Here is a 25,506-nt window from a genome sequence, read left to right on the forward strand (position 1 = left end):
TTTCAACCAAGATGCCAAAGAAATGGCAGAAGCTTTCTGGCCTTTTCTAGAACCGGAAAAGATAACAAATAGACTAGAAGTCTTTCGGAAAGACTTAGTAGCTTCAACATAATATTTCAAAGCTCTAACAACATCCAAAGAATGCAATGATTTCTCCTTAGAATTCTTAGGATTAGGACATAATGAAGGAACCACAATTTCTCTACTAATGTTGTTGGAATTCACAACCTTAGGTAAAAATTCAAAAGAAGTTCGCAACACCGCCTTATCCTGATGAAAAATCAGAAAAGGAGACTCACAAGAAAGAGCAGATAATTCAGAGACTCTTCTGGCAGAAGAGATGGCCAAAAGGAACAAAACTTTCCAAGAAAGTAATTTAATGTCCAATGAATGCATAGGTTCAAAAGGAGGAGCTTGAAGAGCCCCCAGAACCAAATTCAAACTCCAAGGAGGAGAAATTGACTTAATGACAGGTTTTATACGAACCAAAGCTTGTACAAAACAATAAATATCAGGAAGAATAGCAATCTTTCTGTGAAAAAGAACAGAAAGAGCAGAGATTTGTCCTTTCAAGGAACTTGCAGACAAACCCTTATCTAAACCATCCTGAAGAAACTGAAAAATTCTCGGTATTCTAAAAGAATGCCAAGAAAAAAGATGAGAAAGACACCAAAAAATATAAGTCTTCCAGACTCTATAATATATCTCTCTAGATACAGATTTACGAGCCTGTAACATAGTATTAATCACAGAGTCAGAGAAACCTCTTTGACCAAGAATCAAGCGTTCAATCTCCATACCTTAAAATTTAAGGATTTGAGATCCTGATGGAAAAAAAGGACCTTGCGACAGAAGGTCTGGTCTTAACGGAAGAGTCCACGGCTGGCAAGAGGCCATCCGGACAAGATCCGCATACCAAACCTGAAAGGCCATGCCGGAGCTACCAGCAGAACAAACGAGCATTCCTTCAGAATCTTGGAGATTACTCTTGGAAGAAGAACTAGAGGCGGAAAGATATAGACAGGATGATACTTCCAAGGAAGAGATAATGCATCCACTGCCTCCGCCTAAGGATCCCGGGATCTGGACAGATATCTGGGAAATTTCTTGTTTAGATGAGACGCCATCAGATCTATTTCTGGAAGTTCCCACATTTGAACAACCTGAAGAAATACCTCTGGGTGAAGAAACCATTCGCCCGGATGCAACGTTTGGCGACTGAGATAATCCGCTTCCCAATTGTCTACACCTGGGATATGAACCGCAGAGATTAGACAGGAGCTGGAATCCGACCAAACCAAAAAAATTTGAGATACTTCTTTCATAGCCAGAGGACTGTGAGTCGCTCCTTGATGATGTATGCCACAGTTGTGACATTGTCTGTCTGAAAACAAATGAACGATTCTCTCTACAGAAGAGGCCAAAACTGAAGAGCTCTGAAAATTGCACGGAGTTCCAAAATATTTATCGGTAATCTCACCTCCTGAGATTCCCAAACTCCTTGTGCCGACAGAGATCCCCACACAGCTCCCCAACCTGTGAGACTTGTATCTGTTGAAATTACAGACCAGGTCGGAAGCACAAAAGAAGCCCCCTGAATTAAACGATGGTGATCTGTCCACCACGTTAGAGAGTGTCGAACAATCGGTTTTAAAGATATAAATTGAAATATCTTTGTGTAATCCTTGCACCATTGATTCAGCATACAGAGCTGAAGAGGTCGCATGTGAAAAACAAGCAAAGGGGATTGCGTCCAATGCAGCAGTCATAAGACCTAGAATTTCCATGCATAAGGTTACCGAAGGGAATGATTGTGACTGAAGGTTTCGACAAGCTGAAAACAATTTAGACGTCTCTTGTCTGTTAAAGACAGAGTCATGGACACTGAATCTATCTGGAAACCCAGAAAGGTTACCCTTGACTGAGGAATCAATGAACTTTTTGGTAAATTGATCCTCCAACCATGATCTTGAAGAAACAACACAAGTCGAATCGCATGAGATTCTTTGAATGAGAAGACTGAGCAAATACCAAGATAATCGTCCAAATAAGGAAATACAAAAACCCTGTTCTCTGAATACAGAAAGAAGGGCACCGAAAATCTTTGAAAAAAAATTCTTGGAACTGAGGCTAGGCCAAACAGTAGAGCCACAAAACTGGTAATGCTTGTCTAAAAAGAGAATCTCAAACACTAAAAGTGATCTGAATGAATCGGAATATGCAGATACACATCCTGCAAAACTATTGTAGACATAAAATGCCCTTGCTAAACAAAAGGCAGAATAGTCCTACAGTAACCATCTTGAATGTTGGTATACATAACGATTCAATATTGATAGATCCGGAACTGGTCTGAAGGAATTGACCTTCTTTGGTACAATGAAGAGATAAAATAAAACCCTAGCCCCTGTTCCAGAACTGAAACTGGCATAATTACTCCAGCCAACTCTAGATCTGAAACACATATCAGAAATGCTGAGCCTTGCTGTGTTAACTGGGACACGGGAAGAAAAAAATCTCTTAGCAGGAGGCCTTAACTGAAGCCAATTCTGTACCTTTCTGAAACAATGTTCTGAAACCAGAGATTGAGAACGGAATTGATCCGAACTCCTTTGAATAAAACGTAATCTGCCCCATACCAGCTGAACTGGAAAAAAGGGCCGCACCTTCATGGGTACTTAGGAGCTGACTATAGGTTTCTATAAGGCTTGGATATATTCCAAACTGGAAATAGTTTCGAAACTGAAACCGCTCCTGAGGATGAAGGATCAGGCTTTTGTTCCTTATTATGAGAAAAAGAACGAAAAAATGATTATTACCCTGGAAAGAAAGGGAAAAACAAAGTTAACTTAGAAGACATATCAGCATTCCAAGTTAAATCCATAAAGCTTTTCTAGCTAAAATAGCTAGAGACATATACCTGACATCAACTCAAATGATATCAAAAGATGGTATCACCAATAAAATTATTAGCATGTTATAGAATGAAAATAATGCTATAAAATTATGATCTGTTACTTGTTGCGCTAAAACTTCTAACCAAAAAGATGAAGCTGCAGCAACATCCGGTAAAAATATAGCAGGTCTAAGAAGATTACCTAAACATAAGTAAACTTTTCTTAGAAAGGATTCAATTTTCTTATCTAAAGGATCCTTAAATTTAGTACTATCTGCCGTAAGAATAATAGTACATTTTAGCAGGAATAGAGACAGCCCCAAACCTTAGGGATTTTGTCCCAAAAAAACTCTAATCTGTCAGATGGCACAGAATATAATTGCTTAAACGTTTAGAAGGAGTAAAAGAATTACCCAAATTATTCCATTCCCTGGAAATTACTTCAGAAAAAGCATCAGGGAGATTAAACACTTCTGGAATAAATACAGGAGATTTAAAAAAACCCTATTTAAACGTTTAGATTTAGTATCAAGAGGACCAGAATCCTCTATATCTAAAGCAATTAATACGTCTTTAAATAAAGAACGAATAAATTCCATCTAGAACAAATAAAAAGATTTAACAGCATCAACCTCTGAGACAGAAACTTCTGAACCAGAAGAACCATTATCAGTATCAGAACGATGATGTTCATTTAAAAATTCATCTGAAAAAAAGAGAAGTTTTAAAAGACTTTTATGTAAACTAGAAGGAGAAATAACAGACATAGCCTTCTAAATGGATTTAAAAAATAAAATCTCTTATGTTTATCAGGAACACTCTGAAAATTAAATGTTGACGGAACAGCAACAGGTAATATAACCGTACTAAAGGAAATTTTATCTGCATTAATAAGTTTGTCATGACATGCAATACAAACAACAGCTGGAGAAACAGGTACCAAAAATGTATAGCAGATACACTTAGCTTGGTAGCTCCAGCCCCGGGCAGTGATTTTCCTCAAGTAACTTCTGACTCAGTTGCAACGTGGAACATCTTGCAATATGTAATAGAAAAAACAACATATAAAGCAAATTGATCAAAATCCTTAAATGACAGTTTCAGGAATGGGAAAAAAATGCCAGAGAACAAGCTTCTAGCAACCAGAAGCAATAAATAATGAGACTTAAATAATGTGGAGACAAAAGCGACGCCCATATTTTTTAGCGCCAAACAAGACGCCCACATTATTTGGCGCTGAAATGCCTTTTGGCGCCAAAAATGACGCCACATCCGGAACGCCGACATTTTTGGCGCAAAATAACGTCAAAAAAATGACGCAACTTCCGGCGACACGTATGACGCCGGAAACGGAAAAGAATTTTTGCGCCAAAAAAATCTGCGCCAAGAATGACGCAATAAAATGAAGCATTTTCAGCCCCCGCGAGCCTAACAGCCCACAGGGAAAAAAGAGTCAAATTTTTGAAGGTAAGAAAAAAAGATTAATTCAAATGCATTATCCCAAATATGAAACTGACTGTCTGAAAAATAAGGAAAGTTGAACATTCTGAGTCAAGGCAAATAAATGTTTGAATACATATATTTAGAACTTTATAAACAAAGTGCCCAACCATAGCTTTAGAGTGTCACAGAAAATAAGATTTACTTACCCCAGGACACTCATCTACATGTTTGTAGAAAGCCAAACCAGTACTGAAACGAGAATCAGCAGAGGTAATGGTATATATAAGAGTATATCGTCGATCTGAAAAGGGAGGTAAGAGATGAATCTCTACGACCGATAACAGAGAACCTATGAAATAGACCCCGTAGAAGGAGATCACTGCATTCAAAATAGGCAATACTCTCCTCACATCCCTCTGACATTCACTGCACGCTGAGAGGAAAACCGGGCTCCAACTTGCTGCGGAGCGCATATCAACGTAGAATCTAGCACAAACTTACTTCACCACCTCCATCGGAGGCAAAGGGGTGTATTTATAGGCATTTTAAGGTTTGGGAAACTTTGCCCCTCCTGGTAGGAATGTATATCCCATACGTCACTAGCTCATGGACTCTTGCTAATTACATGAAAGAAATTAATAATGAAAGATAAACATATTTTCTTACAAACTCAGTGTGTTTAATGCCCCTATAAAGCACCTAATTTGTGTACAGCTCTCACTTGCTCAAGCGACATCAATCACCTCTATCCAATCCTATATGTCTAAGTGAAGGAAAAAAGAAAATAAATACACTTTATAGCCAAAAGTATGTGGACATCCCTACAAATGATTGAGTTCAGGTATTCCAGCCACACCCCCAAAATATAGCCAAACATTGGCAGTATAATGGGTTAGTGACCTTAAAGGTGAGACAGTCATAGGGTGCCCCCTTTGTCACAAGTCAGTTTGTGAAATTTCTGCCCTACTAGATCTGCCCCGGTGAACTCTAAGTGCTATTATTGTGAAGTGGAAGCGTCTAGAAGCAACAAAAGCACAGCCACAAAGAAGTAGACCACGCAAACTTACAGAGTGGGGATGCTGAGTGCTGACTCACGTAGCACGTAAATTCATCTGCTGCATCGCTCACTACAAAGTTCTAAATTGTCACTCACTACAAAGTTCTAAATTGCTTCTGAAAGAAAAATCAGCACAAGAACTCTGCATCGAGATCTTCATGAAATGGATTTCTAAGGTCGAGTCTGACATGAACATGCGCAATGCCAAACATCAGCTGAGTGATATAAAGCACGTTGCCACTGGACTCTGGAGCAGTCGAACAGTCACACTTCACTATCTGGCAGTCTTATGGAAGAATCTGGATGTGGTGGATGAATTGGAACGTTGATAGCAATCCATACCTTCTTGTGTCTGACCTCACAAATGCTATTTTAGCTTAATGGGCACAAATCCCTACAGATACACTCCAAAATCTTGTGGAAAGCTGCAAAGGATGTCCAAGAATCTCATATAGGTGTGATGGTCAGATATCCACATACTTTTGGCTATACAGTCTATATAAAGTGAGAGAGACCTCTTAATAATAAAATACCTGTTCCTTCACTTCTTGCTCAGCCGGACTTACTTAGTTTGTCTCACTATTTTGCATGTGGTGGGTTATTATTGTTCATTGCAATCAAGTGAACTTTACAGATCAAAATATTTTACATATTACAAACATATAAGCCAAATGTGACCTATTTATTCATGATTTAATCACTGGTATTGTATAACTCTATTGTTTAAATATTAATATCCTCAATTAAAATAGTTTATAAAATGTAGCATCCTGTATCACATTACACTGCCTCTCAGTCACACACATTAATGTTCTATTCTTCATATAAGCTACAAAAGTAAAGTGTGCTTCTTAGAATCTCAAGACTAATCTTTCAAGTTCCTTTATAATATAAAACAAATACTAGACAATAACCTAATAAAATCACTGACTTGGAGAAAATAAATTCTACATCAATGATTTTTCCAGTTTTATGATAAAAGTGTTACAATAAGGCAGCACTAACTTACAGTGGTAACACATTGTGCTAATATTTGATTTATTTCCAGGCTAGTATTTGGGACGGATTCAGGGAGACATGTTGGTAGAGTGAAGGCAGATTCAGGGCGGGCATGAGTGATGTGGGCAGAGGGTCAAGTCAAGCAAGATGTCTGGCAGGGCAGAGCAGAACATCCTGTAAATTATGGGATGGTTTAGAGCTCTGCTAAGACACTTGAGACACATGTCAAGGTGAATGATATACTATATACTCAATATCCTTAGACAAATACATTATACCCTAAGAACAGCACTTCCAATGGGAGGCACTATCTTTTGTATAGGAAGAAGAGATTAATTAGCAATTATGATTATCTATTCTATACAAAGCTTCAACATTTTACAGATTACTTCAAAGAAAAATGGAAACAAACTTAAAGGGACATTAAAGTAATTTTTTTTTATAGATTAATCAAACTGCAACAGACCTGCATACAAACTAAATGCTTTAAGAGCTTTAAAACAGTCTTTTGTTTTGCAGTCCTGGCACACACCCTTTGAAAAACCTTGAGTTGCACATATCAACTAATTACTGTGCAGTACGTAGTGTCAGGGCTCTGAGAGACAAACAATTATTAGAGAAATAACAGGAAATCAGGTAAATATATAATGAATGAACAATGCAAATTTTTTAAATGATGCATAATTAAACATGTTATGGTAAATAGCATTTTGAGTTTAATGTCCCTTTAAATATGAAGAGAGGAGGGCTTTCAGCAAAATCTGTAGTAGATATGGCAGTATTAAAAAGAAGGATGCAAGACAAAAGGTGAGGGAAGTAGACAAGAAAATGTATGTCTAGTGCATGCCCATCTATAATAATCACTACACTGTATATTAAGACAGCTCAACTAGTGATTTAGACTCAGGGGCGGAACTACCATTGGTGCAGCAGGTGCAGTGGCACCAGGGCTAAGTGCTTGGGGGGCCCATAGCAGCCAGTCTATAGAAAAAGGCATGTGCAGAATGTGTACAGAACTAATTCAGGGGAGCCTTTTATTAGTGCAGGTACATCTATCAATACTATTGTTTACTACTGAGTTACCTATGGGGGGCCCCAAATAATGTTTGCACCAGGGCCCTCTGTTGGGAAGTTGCGCTACTGATTTAGACTATTACATATTTGCATCCATCTAAAAGAATCTGCTGTTGACGACACACTATGCAGTCACTATAAGCCACTGGTTTTCAAACCTGTCCTCAGGCCTCCCCAACGGTCCACGTTTTCTGGATTAATAAATAAAGCTATGTTGCCCTGGTGCATTCACTTTAATGCAGCACTTCTTTTCACCAATAAAAAAAAATCTGTTTGGAGACAGCACTGTCTGCACCATGTAATGATATAGAAAGCATGTTCCAGAAGTTACTTGCTGCATGCAGTTAGTGTGCACTGTATCTCACTTCAGTCTCTCGCAAGCAAACAGTCTGGCAATGTGCTTTGTATAGTGCTGAATAGCTTCAAGAATACAGCCTCTAAACCAGGGGTAGACCAAGCTGTTTTAGGAAAAAATTTAGGAGCCAGTAAAAATATTTAGTAGCCAGACATACTTTTGGGAACAAGACAGTGGTATCTGTATATAGATCTATGGTGACTAACCCACAAAGGAATAAAATTCTAGGAACCAGTGGCTCCTAGGCTTCTGGGTTTTCCATCTAAAAGAAACACAGAACAAACAAATCTTAACATCACAACTTTAGAAGTGATGCATCACAGAATATAAAATCACAGCCCACCTAACAGATCTCTCTCGGATATGTACTTTTCACCATAACCATTTGTGACCATAGAATACTGTTTTTTTTCCATTCTTGCCACAATCAGAAGTTAAAAAACTGAATTAAGATGAAAAACAAAACATATCGGGTATTTTGCTAATTAATCCCTCCTCCCATGTAAGAGATAATACATGTTTACTAACTGTATGTAACAGTGATTTTTAGGAATATTGTTGTTTCATAGTATAGGAAGTTTATCTTAGGACAGGATCAATCAATAAGCAATATTCTGAAGAGATATGAATTTTGGCATAATGTGTGTGTCTGTGTCACTATGAAAATACATATTTATATATATATATATATATATATATATATACACACACACACATATATATATATATATAGCATAAGCATATTTAAATATGCAAAAGTGACATTTTGAGTGTAAAATGCTGCCAGCTGATATTCACTTTAGTATTAGTAATGTTAGATATGCATCTTTGAATGCAATTATGAAAGCATATTGGATTTAAGCATCATTCTTTACTAAAAAAAACAAAAAAAAAACTAGATACCATTTTGGCCCAAAAACATAATCCCTAACTGTACAATAGGCACTGTAAAGGAGATAGAAAAGTTAATAGCCATAGTAGTCAATAATTCCAGTACAAAATAAGCACTTCTGCTTAGCGGATAACGTCTTTAGTACTAAGGCTTTGTGTGCACTTATGAGAAACTTTACAATCATAAGATCTAGCATCAAATTGTTAGTGCAAAAGTAAACTGCCAACAGTTCCAAAAGTATTTTGATAACCTACCTAATATTATGCTAGCTAAATTAGCTATTTAATATCAAGAAAATAGCTACAGCTATATGTCTAAAGTGCTAATACATTCATTACAAAATTCATACAAAACCAATACAAATAAGACTACAACGTGACAATCTATTACTAGTTCACCACTGAAACAACTGCAAAATTCTTACAAGTAAAGTGTCAAGTCCTTGTAAGTTGCTACTCTGCATATTTTTGCACAACTATAATACTAAAACTAACATCACAATGTTTCAGAACACTCCTGTCACATTTCACTTGTCAAGATTAATCCTTGCAATCCACTGTGTGAATTCCTAGCAGCTAAAAACATGTGCACCATCTTCATCACTGAAACTGAGTACTGTGTCCTCATCATTTACTTCCTCTGCGTACTCATCAAGCTGAAGACTACCAAAAGAGTAATTATTTCTAGGTATTGGAGAAGAATTAAGGACTAGCGGGTTTCCATAAACAAGTGGGTGACTAAAAGAATCTGCTACATCAGAGTCTGAGTCACTAGATTCACTTCCACTGCTTGTAGAACCATCAAGCATTTGAATTGCACCCATGTGGTCTTCGACTACACTACCAGGTCGCAATACTGGGCTGCATTTAGAATGCCTGCTATCTAACATTCCATGAGACAACATTTTTGCTTCTAAGGCAGCCATTTTTGAGAGATGTTCTAGTCTTTGTTGTTCAGCCCTACTATCTTGTATTGGGGTTGAGGACACGTGACTTAAAAATAATGGATCTGTTTCTGAATGGTTGTGGGCACTTTGAAGTTTCTGAATGTATGGCGTTTTCGAAGCAGGAGTGAACCTATCATACCCATAGCAAACACTATCATAGCTATCGTCATCTAGATTCCTAGAGCCATTATTGTTGTTGTACCCATTTTCTGCAATATACCCTTGAGATCCAGTTCTATTGAAACTCATGTTTGGACTTGATCCCTTACTACTTGGAGGTAAAGGAGTAGCCAAGGGACTACGACTGTCTGGGCCTCTAAACATTTCATCTATCAAGGAACTATGCCTAGGCATTTTAGGACTACCTCCAGCATAAAAAGATAACCCATTTCGGTCATCATCAATACATTCTTCAATAATATTAGAAGAAGACCGAACAGAGGACATTTGTTGCCTCAATTTACTATGTTTCAGATAGTCTTCTGTTCGGTAAATTCCATTGCTACTGTGAAAATCACCCTCATAGTTGTCATTTGTTTGGGACTGTGAGCGAATTAAAAGCGCTCTATGAATATCATACTCGCTATCTACATCACTGCAGTCAATGTAAGGAATTGAGGTACTGCTGCCACAAGCAGCCCTGGATGCTGGACCTGTGCTTGGCTGGTGTGTATTCTTTATGTTCTGTTGTGAATGGTCTTTGGCAGCAATGTCTTCTCCATCCACTGCCACATTGGCGATGTCTTTTGCTCTTTTGTCTACCGGGCTTTTCTTTGGTGATGGACTTTTGCGATGCAAGGTCAACTCTGCTTCCGCCTTCTGTTCTTTCCCTTGCGGTACTGTGTGAGCATCATCTGAATGAGGACTTTGTACAAAACTCTAAAAAGAACAGAAACAAAGAAAACAAGAAAAACAAATTGCTTAACCAACAATAACCTCATAAAATTATAGCAGAATGCTGAAAGGATGCATTTATATACTAAATCTGGCCTAATTTGAGATTCATATCTGACTTTATTTCTCCTTGAAAGTTATAGAAAATACATTTGTAACTCATCTAGCATTTGCATATGGAAACATTGAGGCAGAAAGTTGATTCTGTTATCAAGTTTCAGTTTGTCTAAGGGAAGAGCTACAGAAGACAACAAAATAATAGGGGCTGGAGAAAAGAAAAAGCAAGTGAACCAAAGAGGGGATACTAGATGCTGTACCAAAAGGGGTAAAAAGTAAAGAGAAGAGTAGCACTAGAGAATGAAGAGAAGAGGATGTAGAAAGTGCGTGAGAGTGTGATGAGAATAAAAGAGAATCTGAATAAAATAGATAGAATCTGAATAAGATAGTGAGAGATTAAATTGAGAAACAGAGAGTAAGAAGGGAGGGTGGAGGAAGCATGAGAGGAATGAAGCAGTAACTTCATATCTGTTACATGTGCAAAGCTACCTCCAACCTTTTGCTAGCCCTGAAGAAGGGGAATACTTGGAGATTTGTTCTGGATCTCAAAACTACTCAATTCTTTTCTACAAGTCAAGTCTTTCAAAATAGAGACTTTGCAGACTATAAAGCCGCTAATCCCTTAAGGTTACTTTTTGTTCAGCAAAGACATAAAATATGCATATTATCAGTGTCATCAGCGATTGACAGTGGGCCAAAATCATTTCCAATTCAAGGATCTCATTTAGTCTGGCCACAGCTAGGCTTCTCATTCCTCTCACTGCAAATTTGCACCTTTAAGTGATACAAGCTTTTCACTACTTGGACGATATTCTGGTTGTAACAAATTCAAGAGAACCAGTAGAATTAGATTGTGATTCAACTCTTCATTTGCTCAGTTAGCATGCTTGCCATCTCAAGAGTTGCAGTATCTAGGGGTGCAGTTCAAAACTCTGTTTTCTGCCTCCAGAGAAAATAATGAAATTGAAAACTCTGGTCCAATTTGTTCAGTCTCAAAATAATCTGTGAGAGATTGGATGAGCCTTCTGTGAAGTCTTTCAGTTGCAATTCCTATGGTTCCTTGAGCACAATCAGATATGAGGAAAGCCCAGAATAATTTTCTAGAACATTGAAGAAGATTGATGCCCTTAAGCCACAAAGTGAGTTTCTCATAAGGTAAAAGTTTCTGTTTCGTTGAGTAGTGGCTAAGTGAATAAATATTTTTCTTCAAGACCCAGATTGGTTGATTCTTACAACAGACGCAAGCTCTTTGGGCTGTAGTGCTACGTTGCAAGGAAGGTATGCTCAAGGACAGTGGTCTCTTCCTTCCAATCTTTTGGCGTTAGGGGACATTTGTTTGGCTCTTCTAGCCCTTCAAAGAGATTTGCTGGCGCATTCCATAAAGATCCTTTCAGACAATATAATGGCAATGGCTTATGTGAATCATCAAGGGGGGACAAGAAGTGTCTCTTTTCTCCAGGAAGCAAGGCTTTTGTTTTCATGGGCCCAAGAAAATATGGCTTTCATCGTTGCAGTTAATCTGCCAGGTTGCGATAACCTTAAAGCAGATTTCCTAAGCAGGCATTCAATTCTTCAAGGCTAATGGCAGTTAAATCCTGCAGAGTTTTCAGATGACATTCTAAGTATGGGCAAGCCATAAAAGATCTTATGGCCACTCCAAGCTATCATCAACTAGATCAGTTTTTTCGTCTATGTCCATCGGGAGATCTTCAGGCAACAGATGGGATTTTAGTCTTGCATATGTAAATCCTCCCCATTTGCCTAATCTCAAGGGTTCTTCAGAAAATTGTCAAAGACATGGCAAGAGACATTGCAGTTCAGTCTTGGTGGCCCAGAAGGCATTGGTTTCCTCTGCTACTCAAACTGGCTTTGAGAATTCTCCCAGTTCTTCTGGATCTCCTTCACCCAGGGTATGGATGCTAAACAGTGGCTGTTTCAGAGGGCCTTATATTTTTAATACTTCGGGCCAGAAAGTCGTCTACTTTTTCCATTTATCATAAAGTTTATAATACATTTCGTGCTTGGTGTGAATATCTGAATTTCTCTTTTGATCATGTATCTGCAACTACTATTTTGTAGTTTCTATTTCATGAATACCAGAAAGGTCAGTTTATATCAACCTTGAAAGTTCAAGTTTCAGCCATTGCTGCAATTACAGGTGCCAAATGAGCCATGGAGGATTAAATTAGATAGTTTTTTCTAACTCTTCTGCATGTCAAACATTGAGTATGTTCTTTTTTCCTCCTTGGGATTTACCTCTGGTTTTGTCTGCTTTAATGTTGGACCCTTTCGCATCTATAAAGTCGAGTTTCTGAACTTCAAGCTCTTTCAGTACCAGAGTTTCTTCATCAAATGGTTTCAGATTTTCACCTGAATCAAGAGATTGTCCTTCCTACGTGGAAGAGAAGCCTTGTGAGGGTCAACACCTTCATACTCTAGATGTGGTAAGATGTCTTCGTATTTACTAGGACTTTCATGAAACATCTCGCTTGCTAGTTATTCCATTTGGAAAAAGAAAATGTTATGCTCCAGTGAAGCAGACTATTAAAGTTTGGATTGGTAAGTGTATCTTCATAGATTACAAGCTTCAGAAAGTTCCTATACCTGATGGCACTAAGGCTCACTCAACTAGGGAAATAACCACATCTCTGGCTTTCCAGGTTAATACTTCAGTTTTCGAGATTTGTCAAGCTGCATTCTGGAAGAATCTGCATACCTTTGTAATTCATTACAAGTTGGACATTTTATCGTCCTCTTCTATTAAAACTTAAAAAAAAAAAATATTGTCCTCTGTTGTTTATCAATACTGTATATATTTTGCATCATGTGTTAATGGGGATCCAATTAAGTGGCCAAGATAACAAGAACTTGTCCGCAGATAAAAATGCAATTTATATAACTTGATACACTTACAATTGACTTCCACTGTTTTTTTTTTATAGAATATTAGATTCATCCTTGGCCATAGCATTGGACACCAAACTAGTAATGAGGGAGTCTGTTAGCGGCTCACTTATATTTGGGTCTATGTGGGGGGGGGGCTGTTTCTGTCCTGCCCCTTCAGAAAAACATAATTTATGCAAGAATTTACCTGATAAATTCATTTCTTTCATATTGGCAAGAGTCCATGAGCTAGTGACGTATGGGATATACATTCCTACCAGGAGGGGCAAAGTTTCCCAAACCTCAAAATGCCTATAAATACACCCCCCCACCACACCCACAATTCAGTTTAACGAATAGCCAAGAAGTCGGGTGATAAGAAAGGAGCGAAAGCATCAACAAGGAATTGGAATAATTGTGCTTTATACAAACAAATCATAACCACCATAAAAAAGGGTGGGTCTCATGGACTCTTGCCAATATGAAAGAAATGAATTTATCAGGTAAGTTCTTACATAAATTATGTTTTCTTTCATGTAATTGGCAAGAGTCCATGAGCTAGTGACGTATGGGATAGCAAATACCAAAGATGTGGAACTCCACGCAAGAGTCACTAGAGAGGGAGGGATAAATATAAAGACAGCCAATTCCGCTGTAAAATTAATCCACAACCCAAATCAAAAGTTTTAATCTTTATAATGAAAAAAACTGAAAATTTAAGCAGAAGAATCAAACTGAAACAGCTGCCTGAAGTACTTTTCTACCAAAAAACTGCTTCTGAAGAAGAGAAAACATCAAAATGGTAGAATTTAGTAAAAGCATGAAAAGAAGACCAAGTTGCAAATCTGATCAACAGAAGCTTCATTCTTAAAAGTCCAGGAAGTAGAAACTTACCTAGTAGAATGAGCCGTAATCCTCAGAGGCAGGGATTAACCCGACTCCAAATAAGCATGATGAATCAAAAGCTTTAACCAAGATGCCAAAGAAATGGCAGAAGCCTTCTGACCTTTCCTATAACCAGAAAAGATAACAAATAGACTAGAAATCTTTCTGAAATCTTTAGTAGCTTCAACATAATATTTATTTCAAAGCTCTTACCACATCCAAAGAATGTAAAGATCTCTCCAGAGAATTCTTAGGATTAGGACACAACGAATGGGACAACAATTTCTCTACTAATGTTGTTGGAATTCACAACTTTAGGTAAAAATTTAAATGAAGTCCGCAAAACCGCCTTATCCTGATGAAAAGTCAGAAAAGGAGACTCACAAGAAAGAGCAGATAATTCAGAAACTCTTCTAGCAGAAGAGATGGCCAAAAGGAACAATACTTTCCAAGAAAGTAATTTAATGTCCAGAGAATGCATAGGCTCAAACGGAGGAGCCTGTAAAGCCCTCAAAACCAAATTAATACTCCAAGGAGGAGAGATTGACTTAATGACAGGCTTGATACGAACCAAAGCCTGTACAAAACAATGAATATCAGGAAGATTAGCAATTTTTCTGTGGAACAGAACAGAAAGAGCAAAGATTTGTCCTTTCAAGGAACTTGCAGACAAACCCTTATCTAAACCATCCTGAAGAAACTGTAAAATTCTAGGAATTCTAAAAGAATGCCAAGAGAATTTATGAGAACACCATGAAATGTAAGTCTTCCAAACTCAGTAATAAATCTTTCTAGACACAGATTTACGAACCTGCAACATAGTATTAATCACTGAGTCAGAGAAACCTCCATGACTAAGCACTAAGCGATCAATTTCCATACCATCAAATTTAATGATTTGAGATATAAGGTCTGGCCTTAATGGAAGTGGCCAAGGTTGGCAACTGGACATCCGAACAAGATCCACATACCAAAACCTGTGCCGCCATGCTGGAGCCACCAGCAGCACTAACGATTGCTCCATGATGACTTTGAAAATCACTCTTGGAAGAAGAACTAGAGGCGGAAAAATATAGGCAGGTTAATAACTCCAAGGAAGTATCAATGCAACCACTGCTTCCGCCTGAGGATCCCCGGACCTGGATAGGTACCCGGAAAATTTCTTGTTTAGATGAGATGCCATCAGATCTATTTCTGCAAGCCCCCACATCTGAACAATTGGAAAAAACACATCTGGGTGAAGAGACCACTCTCCCTGATGTAAAGCTTGAGGACTGAGATAATCCGCTTCCCAATTGTCTATACCTGGGATATGGACCGCATAAATTAGACAGGAGCTGGATTGTGCCCAAGCAAGTATCCAAGATACTTCTTTCATAGCCTGAGGACTGTGAGTCCCACCCTGATGATTGAGATACGCCACAGTTGTGCCATTGTCCGTCTGAAAACCAATAAAACGTCTCTCTCTTCAATAGAAGCCAGAACTGAAGAGCTCTGATTGGTAATCTCGCCTCTTGAGATTTCCAAACCCCTTGTGCTGTCAGAGATCTCCAGACAGCTTCCCAACCTAAAAGACTCGCATCTGTTGTGATCACGGTCCAGGTTGGATGAACCAAAGAGACCCATAGAACTATACAATGGTGATCTAACCACCAAGTCAGAGATAGTTGACTATTGGGATTCAAGGATATTAAATCTGATATCCTAGTATAATCCCTGCACCATTAATTCAGCATTGAAAACTAGAGAGGTCTCATATGAAAACGAGCAAAGGGAATCGAGTCCGATGCTGCAGTCATGAGACCTAAAACTTCCATGCATATAGCTACTGAAGGAAATAGAGACTGAAGGTTCCGACAAGCTGAACCCAACATAAATTGTCTCTTGTCTGTTAGAGACAAAGAAATTGACACAATCTATCTGGAAACCTAAAAAAGTTGACCCTTGTCTGAGGAATTAAGGAACTTTTTTGGGAAAAAGATCCGCCAACCATGTTTTTGAAGAAACAACAGAAGTTGAATCGTATGAGATTCTGCAGAACGAAAAGACTGAGCAAGTACCAAGATATCGTCTAAATAAGGAAACACCGAGAACCTTTGAAAAGATTCCTAGAGATGTTGCTAGGCCAGAAAGGAAGAGCAACTAATTGGTAATGCTTGTCTAAAAAAAGAGAATCTCAGAAAAATGAAAATAATCTGAATGAAACAGAATATGAAGATATGCATCCTGTAAGTCTATTGTGGGCAAATAATGCCCTTGCTGAACAAAAGACATAATAGACCTTATAATCACCATTCTGAAAGATGGTACTCTTACTTGACAAATTAAAAGATTTTCTTTCTTTGGGACAATGAATAATTCTGAATAAAACCCCAGACCCCGTTCCTGAAACGAAACTGGTATGAATACCCCAGATAACTCCAGGTCTGAAACACACTTCAGGAAAATATGAGCCTTTACTGGGATTGCTGGAAAATGTGAGAGAGAAAAAGACTTCTCACAGGCAGGCTTACTCTGAATCCTATTCTGTACCCCAATCTAAGGAGTTTGGACCGAATTGAACCAAACAACTTTAGAAAAATCTTAACCTGCCCCTTACCAGCTAAGCTGGAATAAGGACCGCACCTTTATGCGAATTTGGGGGCTGGCTTTGATCTCTTAAATGGCTTGAATTCATTCCATTTTGAAGAAAGCTTCCAATTTAGAAACATATTACTTGGGTAAGAATTGGGTTTCTGTTCCTTATTAAGAACAAAAACGGATATAAGCTTAAGATTTACCCTTATAACTTAATCTTGAGGCAAAAAAACTCCCTTCCCCACAGTAACAGTTGAAAGTATTGAATCCAACTGTGAACCAAATAATTTATTACCTTGGAAGGAAAGAAAATAGAAATCTGGATTTAGAAATCAAATCAGCATTTCAAGATTTAAGCCACAAAGTTCTTCTAGCTAAAATAGCTAAAGACATAGATTTAACCTCAATTTTGATATATAAAAAAGGCATCACAAATGAAATTATTAGCATGTTGAATCAAGTTAACAATGCTAAACAAATCATAATCCGATACTTGTTGCGCTAAATTTTCCATAGCTAAAGATAAAAGTTCATAATATTAAAATAAATGAACTTAGCTTTGGTAGGACTGATATCAGTCAGCAGGAATCCAACAGTGTTTTCTGATACAGGAACAGTTTTGAGATATCTGAATCATATAAAGCAAAATATTAATTTCCTTATATGACCGTTTCAGGAATGGTAAAGAAATGCAAAACGAAATAAGACTCTGGAAACCAGAAGCAAAAAGAAATGAAGACTTAAATAATGTCAAAAAGTTTGGCGCCAAGTATGACGCCCACAACTGACAAAATATTTTTTGGCGCCAAAAATGTCTGCAACAAACACGAGCGTCATAGATGACGCAACCACGTGAAAAAACTCGGCGCCAACTAAGACGTCGGAAATGACGAAATTACGTCAACAAACGTAATTCTCGCGCCAAAAAAGTCTTGCGCCAAGAATGACGCAATAAATTATAGCATTTTTTCGCTCCCACGAGACTAACAGCCCGCAATTTAGAAAAGAGAGTCAATTTGAAAACTTCAGGTAAGAATTTTTTTTTTTTTTTTTTATATATGCATTTCCCAAATATGAAACTGACAGTCTTCAAAAAGGAAATATACTGATAAACCTGAATTATGGCAAATATAAGTACAAACATATATATAACTTTATATTTAAAGTGCCAAACCATAACTGAGAGTCTTAAATAAAGGAAACATACTTACCAAAAGACACTCATCTACATAAAGTAGATAGCCAAACCAGTACTGAAACGAGAATCAGCAGAGGTAATGGTATATGAGAGTATATCGTCGATCTGAAAAGGGAGGTAGGAGATGAATCTCTACGACCGATAACAGAGAACCTATGAAATAGATCCCCGTTAGGATGACCATTGTATTCAATAGGTAATACTCCCTTCACATCCCTCTGTCATTCACTGCACTCTGAGAGGAACCGGGCTTCAAAAAAAGCTGAGAAGCGCATATCAACGTAGAAATCTTAGCACAAACTTACTTTACCACCTCCATAGGAGGCAAAGTTTGTAAAACTGAATTGTGGGTGTATTTATAGGCATTTTGAGGTTTGGGAAACTTTGCCCCTCCTGGTAGGAATGTATATCCCATACGTCACTAGCTCATGGACTCTTGCCAATTACATGAAAGAAAGGGGGTTATTCATATAAATGGGGATCCAATTAGAAGTGGGCCAAGATATGGAAATTGCAGTTTTATCTGCCAATCATTTCTTGTTTTCAAATATTCTTACAAAACTGCCTACCCTGTGCAAGCGGGAAAATGCTTACATGGATGTGATGGCTGAAATTATTTTACGAAATTGCCATATCAAAAATAAATGAAATTGGCCCAGAGACCCAGATTAAAATGGACAGGTTCTGGTTAGACAAGCTATGTACACAGTCAAATTACCAACGGCATTTAACATCTAACCAAGTTAAAAGATGATGGTTTTAATTGCAAATACATTTATCTAAATAATAATATGAGGTGTCAGTAAATATATTTTGTTTTATGACCACATGCAAAATATACTAACTTGTTTTGGCACCTCCAAAATCTGATCAGATGGCTGTGCAGAATTACTTCTTATTGAACAAAGCTTGCTGTGCTTCCTGAAAAAAAATTAACAAGACATTCTGTATGAAACCATCTATTTATTTATTTATTTTTTCCGAAAAAGTCTAGAAAAATATAATTTATGCTTGCCTGATCAATTAATTTTTTTCATGGTGGTGAGAGTCCACAATCCATTACGCTTGAGAATTACATTCCTGACCACTTGGAGGAGCCAAAGATTCCCAAAACTCCAAGAGCTCTTAATACCCCTACCACCTTACTGTAACCTAGTCTTATGCATAGCCAAGAAAAACAGAATTTATGCTTACCTGATAAATTACTTTCTCTTGCGGTGTATCCAGTCCACGGATTCATCCTTACTTGTGGGATATTCTCATTCCCTACAGGATGTGGCAAAGAGAGCACACAGCAAAGCTGTCCATATAGCTCCCCCTCTGGCTCCGCCCCCCAGTCATTCGACCGAACGTTAGGAGAAAAAGGAGAAACCATAGGGTGCAGTGGTGACTGTAGTTTAAACAAGAAATTTTAACCTGACTTAATTGCCATGGCGGGCCGTGGACTGGATACACCGCAAGAGAAAGTAATTTATCAGGTAAGCATAAATTCTGTTTTCTCTTGCAAGGTGTATCCAGTCCACAGATTCATCCTTACGTGTGGGATACCAATACCAAAGCTTTAGGACACGGATGAAGGGAGGGAACAAGACAGGTAACCTAAACGGAAGGCACCACTGCTTGCAAAACCTCTCCCCCAAAAATAGCCTCCGAAGAAGCAAAAGTATCGAATTTGTAAAATTTGGCAAAAGTATGCAGTGAAGACCAAGTCGCTGCCTTACAAATCTGTTCTACAGAAGCCTCATTCTTGAAAGCCCATGTGGAAGCCACTGCTCTGGTAGAATGAGCAGTAATTCTTTCAGGAGGCTGCTGGTAGCAGTCGCTTTCTGACCTCTCCTCTTACCAGAATAGACAACAAACAAAGATGATGTTTGTCTGAAATCCTTAGTTGCTTGTAAATAGAATTTCAAAGCACGAACCACATCAAGATTGTGTAAAAGCCGTTCCTTCTTAGAATCTGGATTAGGACACAGGGAAGGAACAATGATTTCCTGGTTAATGTTCTTATTAGAAACCACTTTAGGAAGAAAACCAGGTTTGGTACGCAAAACTACCTTATCTGCATGGACCACCAGATAGGGTGAATTACACTGCAAAGCAGACAATTCTGAAACTCTTCGAGCAGAAGATATAGCTACCAAAAACAAAACTTTCCAAGATAATAACTTAATATCTATGGAATGTAAAGGTTCAAACGGAACCACTTGAAGAACTGAAAGAACTAAATTTAGACTCCATGGAGGAGCCACAGGTTTATAGAAAGGCTTGATTCTGACTAACGCCTGTACAAACGCTTGAACATCTGGTACTTCTGCCAGACGCTTGTGTAAAAGGATAGACAGAGCGGATATCTGCCCCTTTAAGGAACTAGCTGATAAACCTTTCTCCAATCCTTCTTGGAGAAAAGACAATATCCTTGGAATCCTAATCTTACTCCACGAGTAACCCTTGGATTCACATCAACAAAGATATTTCCGCCATATCTTATGGTAAATTTTCCTAGTGACAGGTTTTCTAGCTTGGTCAGAGTATCTATGACTGATTCAGAGAACCCACGCTTGGATAGAATTAAGCGTTCAATCTCCAAGCAGTCAGCTGCAGAGAAACTAGATTTGGATGCTTGAATGGACCCTGTATTAGAAGATCCTGCCTAATTGGCAATGTCCATGGTGGAACAGATGACATGTCCACTAGGTCTGCATACCAAGTCCTGCGTGGCCACGCAGGTGCTATCAGAATTACCGAGGTCTTCTCCTGTTTGATTCTGGCTACCAGCCGAGGGAGAAGGGGAAATGGTGGAAAGACATAGGCCAGATTGAAGGACCAAGGCGCTACTAGAGCATCTGTCAATGTCGCCTTGGGGTCCCTGGACCTGGATTCGTAAAGAGGAAGTTTGGTGTTCTGACGGGACGCCGTCAGATCCAACTCTGGAATGCCCCATAGCTGAGTCAGCTGAGCAAATACCTCCGGGTGGAGTTCCCACTCCCCCGGGTGAAAAGTCTGACGACTTAGGAAATCCGCTTCCCAGTTGTCTACTCCTGGGATGTGAATAGCAGATAGATGGCAAGAGTGATCCTCCGCCCACCTGATTATCTTGGTTACTTCCTTCATCGCTAAGGAACTCTTTGTTCCTCCCTGATGATTGATGTATGCTACAGTCGTGATGTTGTCCGACTGAAATCTGATGAACTTGGCCGCCGCTACCTGAGGCCATGCCTGGAGCGTGTTGAATATCGCTCTCAGTTCCAAAATGTTTATCGGGAGAAGAGACTCTTCCCGAAACCATAGGCCCTGAGCTTTCAGGGAGCCCCAGACCGCGCCCCAGCCTAACAGACTGGCGTCGGTCGTTACAATGATCCACTCCGGTCTGCGGAAGCACATTCCCTGAGACAGGTGATCCTGAGACAACCACCAGAGAAGAGAATCTCTGGTTTTCTGGTCCAGTTGGATTTGAGGAGACAAATCTGCATAATCCCCATTCCACTGTTTGAGCATGCACAATTGCAGTGGCCTGAGATGAATTAGAGCAAAAGGGACTACGTCCATTGCTGCTACCATTAATCCGATTACCTCCATGCACTGAGCTACAGATGGCCGCGGAATGGAATGAAGAGCTCGGCAAGAACTTAGAAGCTTTAACCTTCTGACCTCCGTCAGAAATATTTTCATTTCTACCGAGTCTATTAATGTTCCCAGGAAGGGAACCCTTGTGAGCGGGGACAGAGAACTTTTTTCGGTGTTCACCTTCCACCCGTGAGACCTTAGAAAGGCCAGAAAAATATCCGTATGAGCCTTGGCTCTGGGAAAAGACGGCGCCTGTATTAAGATGTCGTCCAGATAGGGTGCTACTGCAATGCCCCGCGGTCTTAGTACCGCTAGAAGGGACCCTAGCACCTTTGTGAAAATTCTGGGAGCGGTGGCCAACCCGAAGGGAAGGGCCACGAACTGGTAATGCTTGTCCAGAAAAGCGAACCTTAGGAACTGATGGTGATCTTTGTGGATAGGAATATGAAGGTACGCATCCTTTAGATCCACGGTAGTCATATATTGACCTTCCTCGATCATCTGTAAGATTGTCCGAATGGTCTCCATCTTGAAAGATGGGACTCTGAGGAATTTGTTTAGAATTTTTAGATCCAGGATTGGTCTGAAAGTTCCTTCCTTTTTGGGAACCACAAACAGGTTTGAGTAAAAACCCAGTCCTTGTTCTGTAATTGGGACTGGATATATCACTCTCATCTTGAGTAGATCTTCTACACAGTGTAAGAACGCCTCTTTCTATGTCTGGTCTGTAGACAGACGAGAAATGTGGAACCTTCCCCTTGGAGGAGAGTCCTTGAATTCTAGAAGATATCCCTGAGCAACTATCTCTAATGTCCAGGGATCGGGAACATCTCTTGCCCAAGCCTGAGCAAAGAGAGAGAGTCTGCCCCCTACCAGATCCGGTCCCGGATCGGGGGCTACCCCTTCATGCTGTCTTAGTAGCAGCTGCAGGCTTCTTGGCCTGTTTACCCTTGTTCCAGCCCTGCAAAGGCTTCCAGGTTGCCTTGGGCTGTGGAGAGTTACCCTCTTGCTTTGTGGTCGCAAAGGTTGAAGCAGGACCGCTCCTGAAGTTGCGAAAGGAACGAAAATTAGCCTTGTTTTTAGCCTTAAAGGCCTATCTTGCGGGAGGGCATGGCCCTTTTCCCCAGTGATATCCGAAATAATCTCTTTCAACTCGGGCCCGAAAAGGGTCTTTCCCTTGAAAGGAATATTCAGTAACTTTGTCTTAGATGACACATCGGCCGACCATGATTTAAGCCAAAGCGCTCTGCGCGCCATGATGGCAAAACCAGAATTTTTCTCTGCTAACTTAGCTAATTGCAAAGCGGCATCTGTGATAAAAGAATTAGCCAGCTTTAGAGCCTTAATTCTATCCATAATTTCGTCATATGAGGTCTCCGTCTGGAGCGACTCCTCCAGCGCCTCAAACCAGAAAGCCGCTGCAGTAGTTACAGGAATAATGCAGGCAATAGGTTGGAGAAGGAAACCTTGTTGAACAAATATTTTCTTTAGTAAACCTTCTAATTTTTTATCCATAGGATCTTTGAAAGCACAACTGTCTTCAATTGGTATGGTTGTGCGCTTGGCTAGTGTTGAAACTGCCCCCTCTACCTTAGGGACCGTCTGCCATGCGTCCCGCCTGGGATCAGTAATGGGGAACATTTTCTTGAAGATAGGGGGGGGGACAAAGGGTACACCTGGTCTCTCCCACTCCCTATCCACAATATCCGCCACCCTCTTCGGGATCGGAAACGCATCAGTGTATACAGGGACTTTTAGATATTTGTCCATTTTACACAATTTCTCTGGGACCACCATGGGGTCGCAATCATCCAGCGTAGCTAATACCTCCTTAAGCAGCACGCGGAGGTGTTCCAGCTTAAATTTAATGCTAAGGAATCTGATTCTGCCCGCTGAGAAACCTTTCCTGTGTCAGAAATTTCTCCCTCGGACAGCACATCCCTCACCGTCACTTCAGAGTGTTGTGAGGGTACAACAGATAAACCCTCCAAAGCTTCTGATTGCTCATACTCTGTTCTTAAAACCGAGCTATCACGCTTTTTAGGCATAACTGGCAGTTTGGATAAAAATGCCGCAAGGGAATTATCCATGACTGCTGCTAATTGTTGTAATGTAATAGGGGCCAATGCGCTAGAGGTACTAGGCATTGCTTGCGCGGGGGTAACTGGTGTCGACACATGGGGAGAGGAAGGTGGGCTATCCTCGTTACCTTCTGTCAAAGAATCATCTTGGGCTACATTTTTAAGTGAAACAACATGATCTTTAAAATGCATAGATACATTAGCACACTTAAAACACAAATGTAAAGGGGGTTCCACCATGGCTACTAAACACATAGAGCAACGTCTATCTGTAGGCTCAGACATGTTAAACAGACTTAGACAGCACTCAAATACTGAAAAATACAATTTGAGAAAAAACGGTACTGTGCCTTTAAATAATAAAAAGCGCACACTTTTTTACTAAATCTTAAAAAATGATCCAATCTTTCTGAAATTTTTACCACACGATCTTAATGCTTTGGAATGATTGCAAAGCGAATTTCAAGTCAATTAACCCCTTAATGCCCAAACCGGAGCAACCTAAAGCCGACAACCGGTTAGCAAACTACAGCACCGTGCCACAGAAATCTGCTGTGGCCCTACCTGCCCCTGGGGATTAGTTTGATGGAAAATAAGCCTCTATGAAGTCCTCAAGTAGTCTTTGGACCCTCCACGTGAAGCTGCATGAAGCTGTCTGCAATATCAACTGCGCAACTGAGGCGCGAAATCTAGGCCCGCTCCATCTCCACTCCGGAGTTGTGAGGCCTTGCCATGTGGAATAAAACCCCATAAAAACACTCCAAAAGTAATAAAAACTTGTATAATGATTATATTTTCACTATAAATTAATCGATTGCCCTTTAACAGTGTCCACCAGTCTTTAAGCCCTGTTAATTAAGCCTTCCTTCTATATTGAGTCTCAGAATATGGCTTACCTTCCCCACATGGGGATTCTTGTCAGTCTTCTAGCATTACTAAGTCTTGACTAGAAAAAGATGACTGAACATACCTTATAGCAGTTAAACCTGCAAACTGTTCACCCCAACTGAAGTTTTCTGGTACTCCTCAGTCCTATGTGGGAACAGCAGTGGATTTTAGTTACAACATGCTAAAATCATTTTCCTCTCAGCAGAATTCTTCATCACTTTCTGCCAGAGAGTAAATAGTACAAACCGGCACTATTTAAAAATAACAAACTTTTGATTGAAGATATAAAAACTACAAATCTAACACCACATTCACTTTACCCTCCCGTGGAGATGCGGCAAAGAGAATGACTGGGGGGCGGAGCCAGAGGGGGAGCTATATGGACAGCTTTGCTGTGTGCTCTCTTTGCCACTTCCTGTAGGGAATGAGAATATCCCACAAGTAAGGATGAATCCGTGGACTGGATACACCTTGCAAGAGAAAAGAAGATGGTAAGAAAATAAATAAATAGCAAGAGGAAAAGGAGGTGCAAACTGCCACCAAAAATATTGACAATAATGGGTGGGGTCCAGTGGGGTCTCACCACCATGAAAGAAATTAATTTATTAGGTAAGCATAAATTATATTTTCTTTCATAAAGGTGGTTAGAGTTCACAATCCATTATTCATGGGAAGCGAATACCTAAGGTAATATGGGTGGGAAAAAATACAGGCATATCTGGTTTTATTGTGCTTCACAGATATTTCTCTTTTTACATATTGAAGGTTTGTGGCAACCCAGTGTCAAGCAAGTCTATCAGCGCCATTTTCTCAACAT

At 39.4% G+C, this 25,506-nt stretch overlaps 1 protein-coding gene across 1 annotated transcript in view; it reads right to left on the reverse strand.

The window, feature by feature from the left end:
• FARP1 (FERM, ARH/RhoGEF and pleckstrin domain protein 1) overlaps positions 1–25,506 on the reverse strand; it is a 637,651-nt gene that overhangs the window by 77,235 nt on the left and 534,910 nt on the right. The window contains exons 12-13 of the mRNA XM_053707824.1: positions 19,002–19,077; positions 10,316–10,541 (exon numbers count right to left, since the gene is read on the reverse strand). Of these exons, the coding sequence (XP_053563799.1) occupies positions 10,316–10,541; positions 19,002–19,077 (302 nt within the window). The remainder of the gene's footprint in view (positions 1–10,315; positions 10,542–19,001; positions 19,078–25,506) is intronic.

The sequence above is a fragment of the Bombina bombina genome, chromosome 3 (assembly GCF_027579735.1).
Source record: "Bombina bombina isolate aBomBom1 chromosome 3, aBomBom1.pri, whole genome shotgun sequence".
Classification (NCBI taxonomy): Eukaryota; Metazoa; Chordata; class Amphibia; order Anura; family Bombinatoridae; genus Bombina; species Bombina bombina.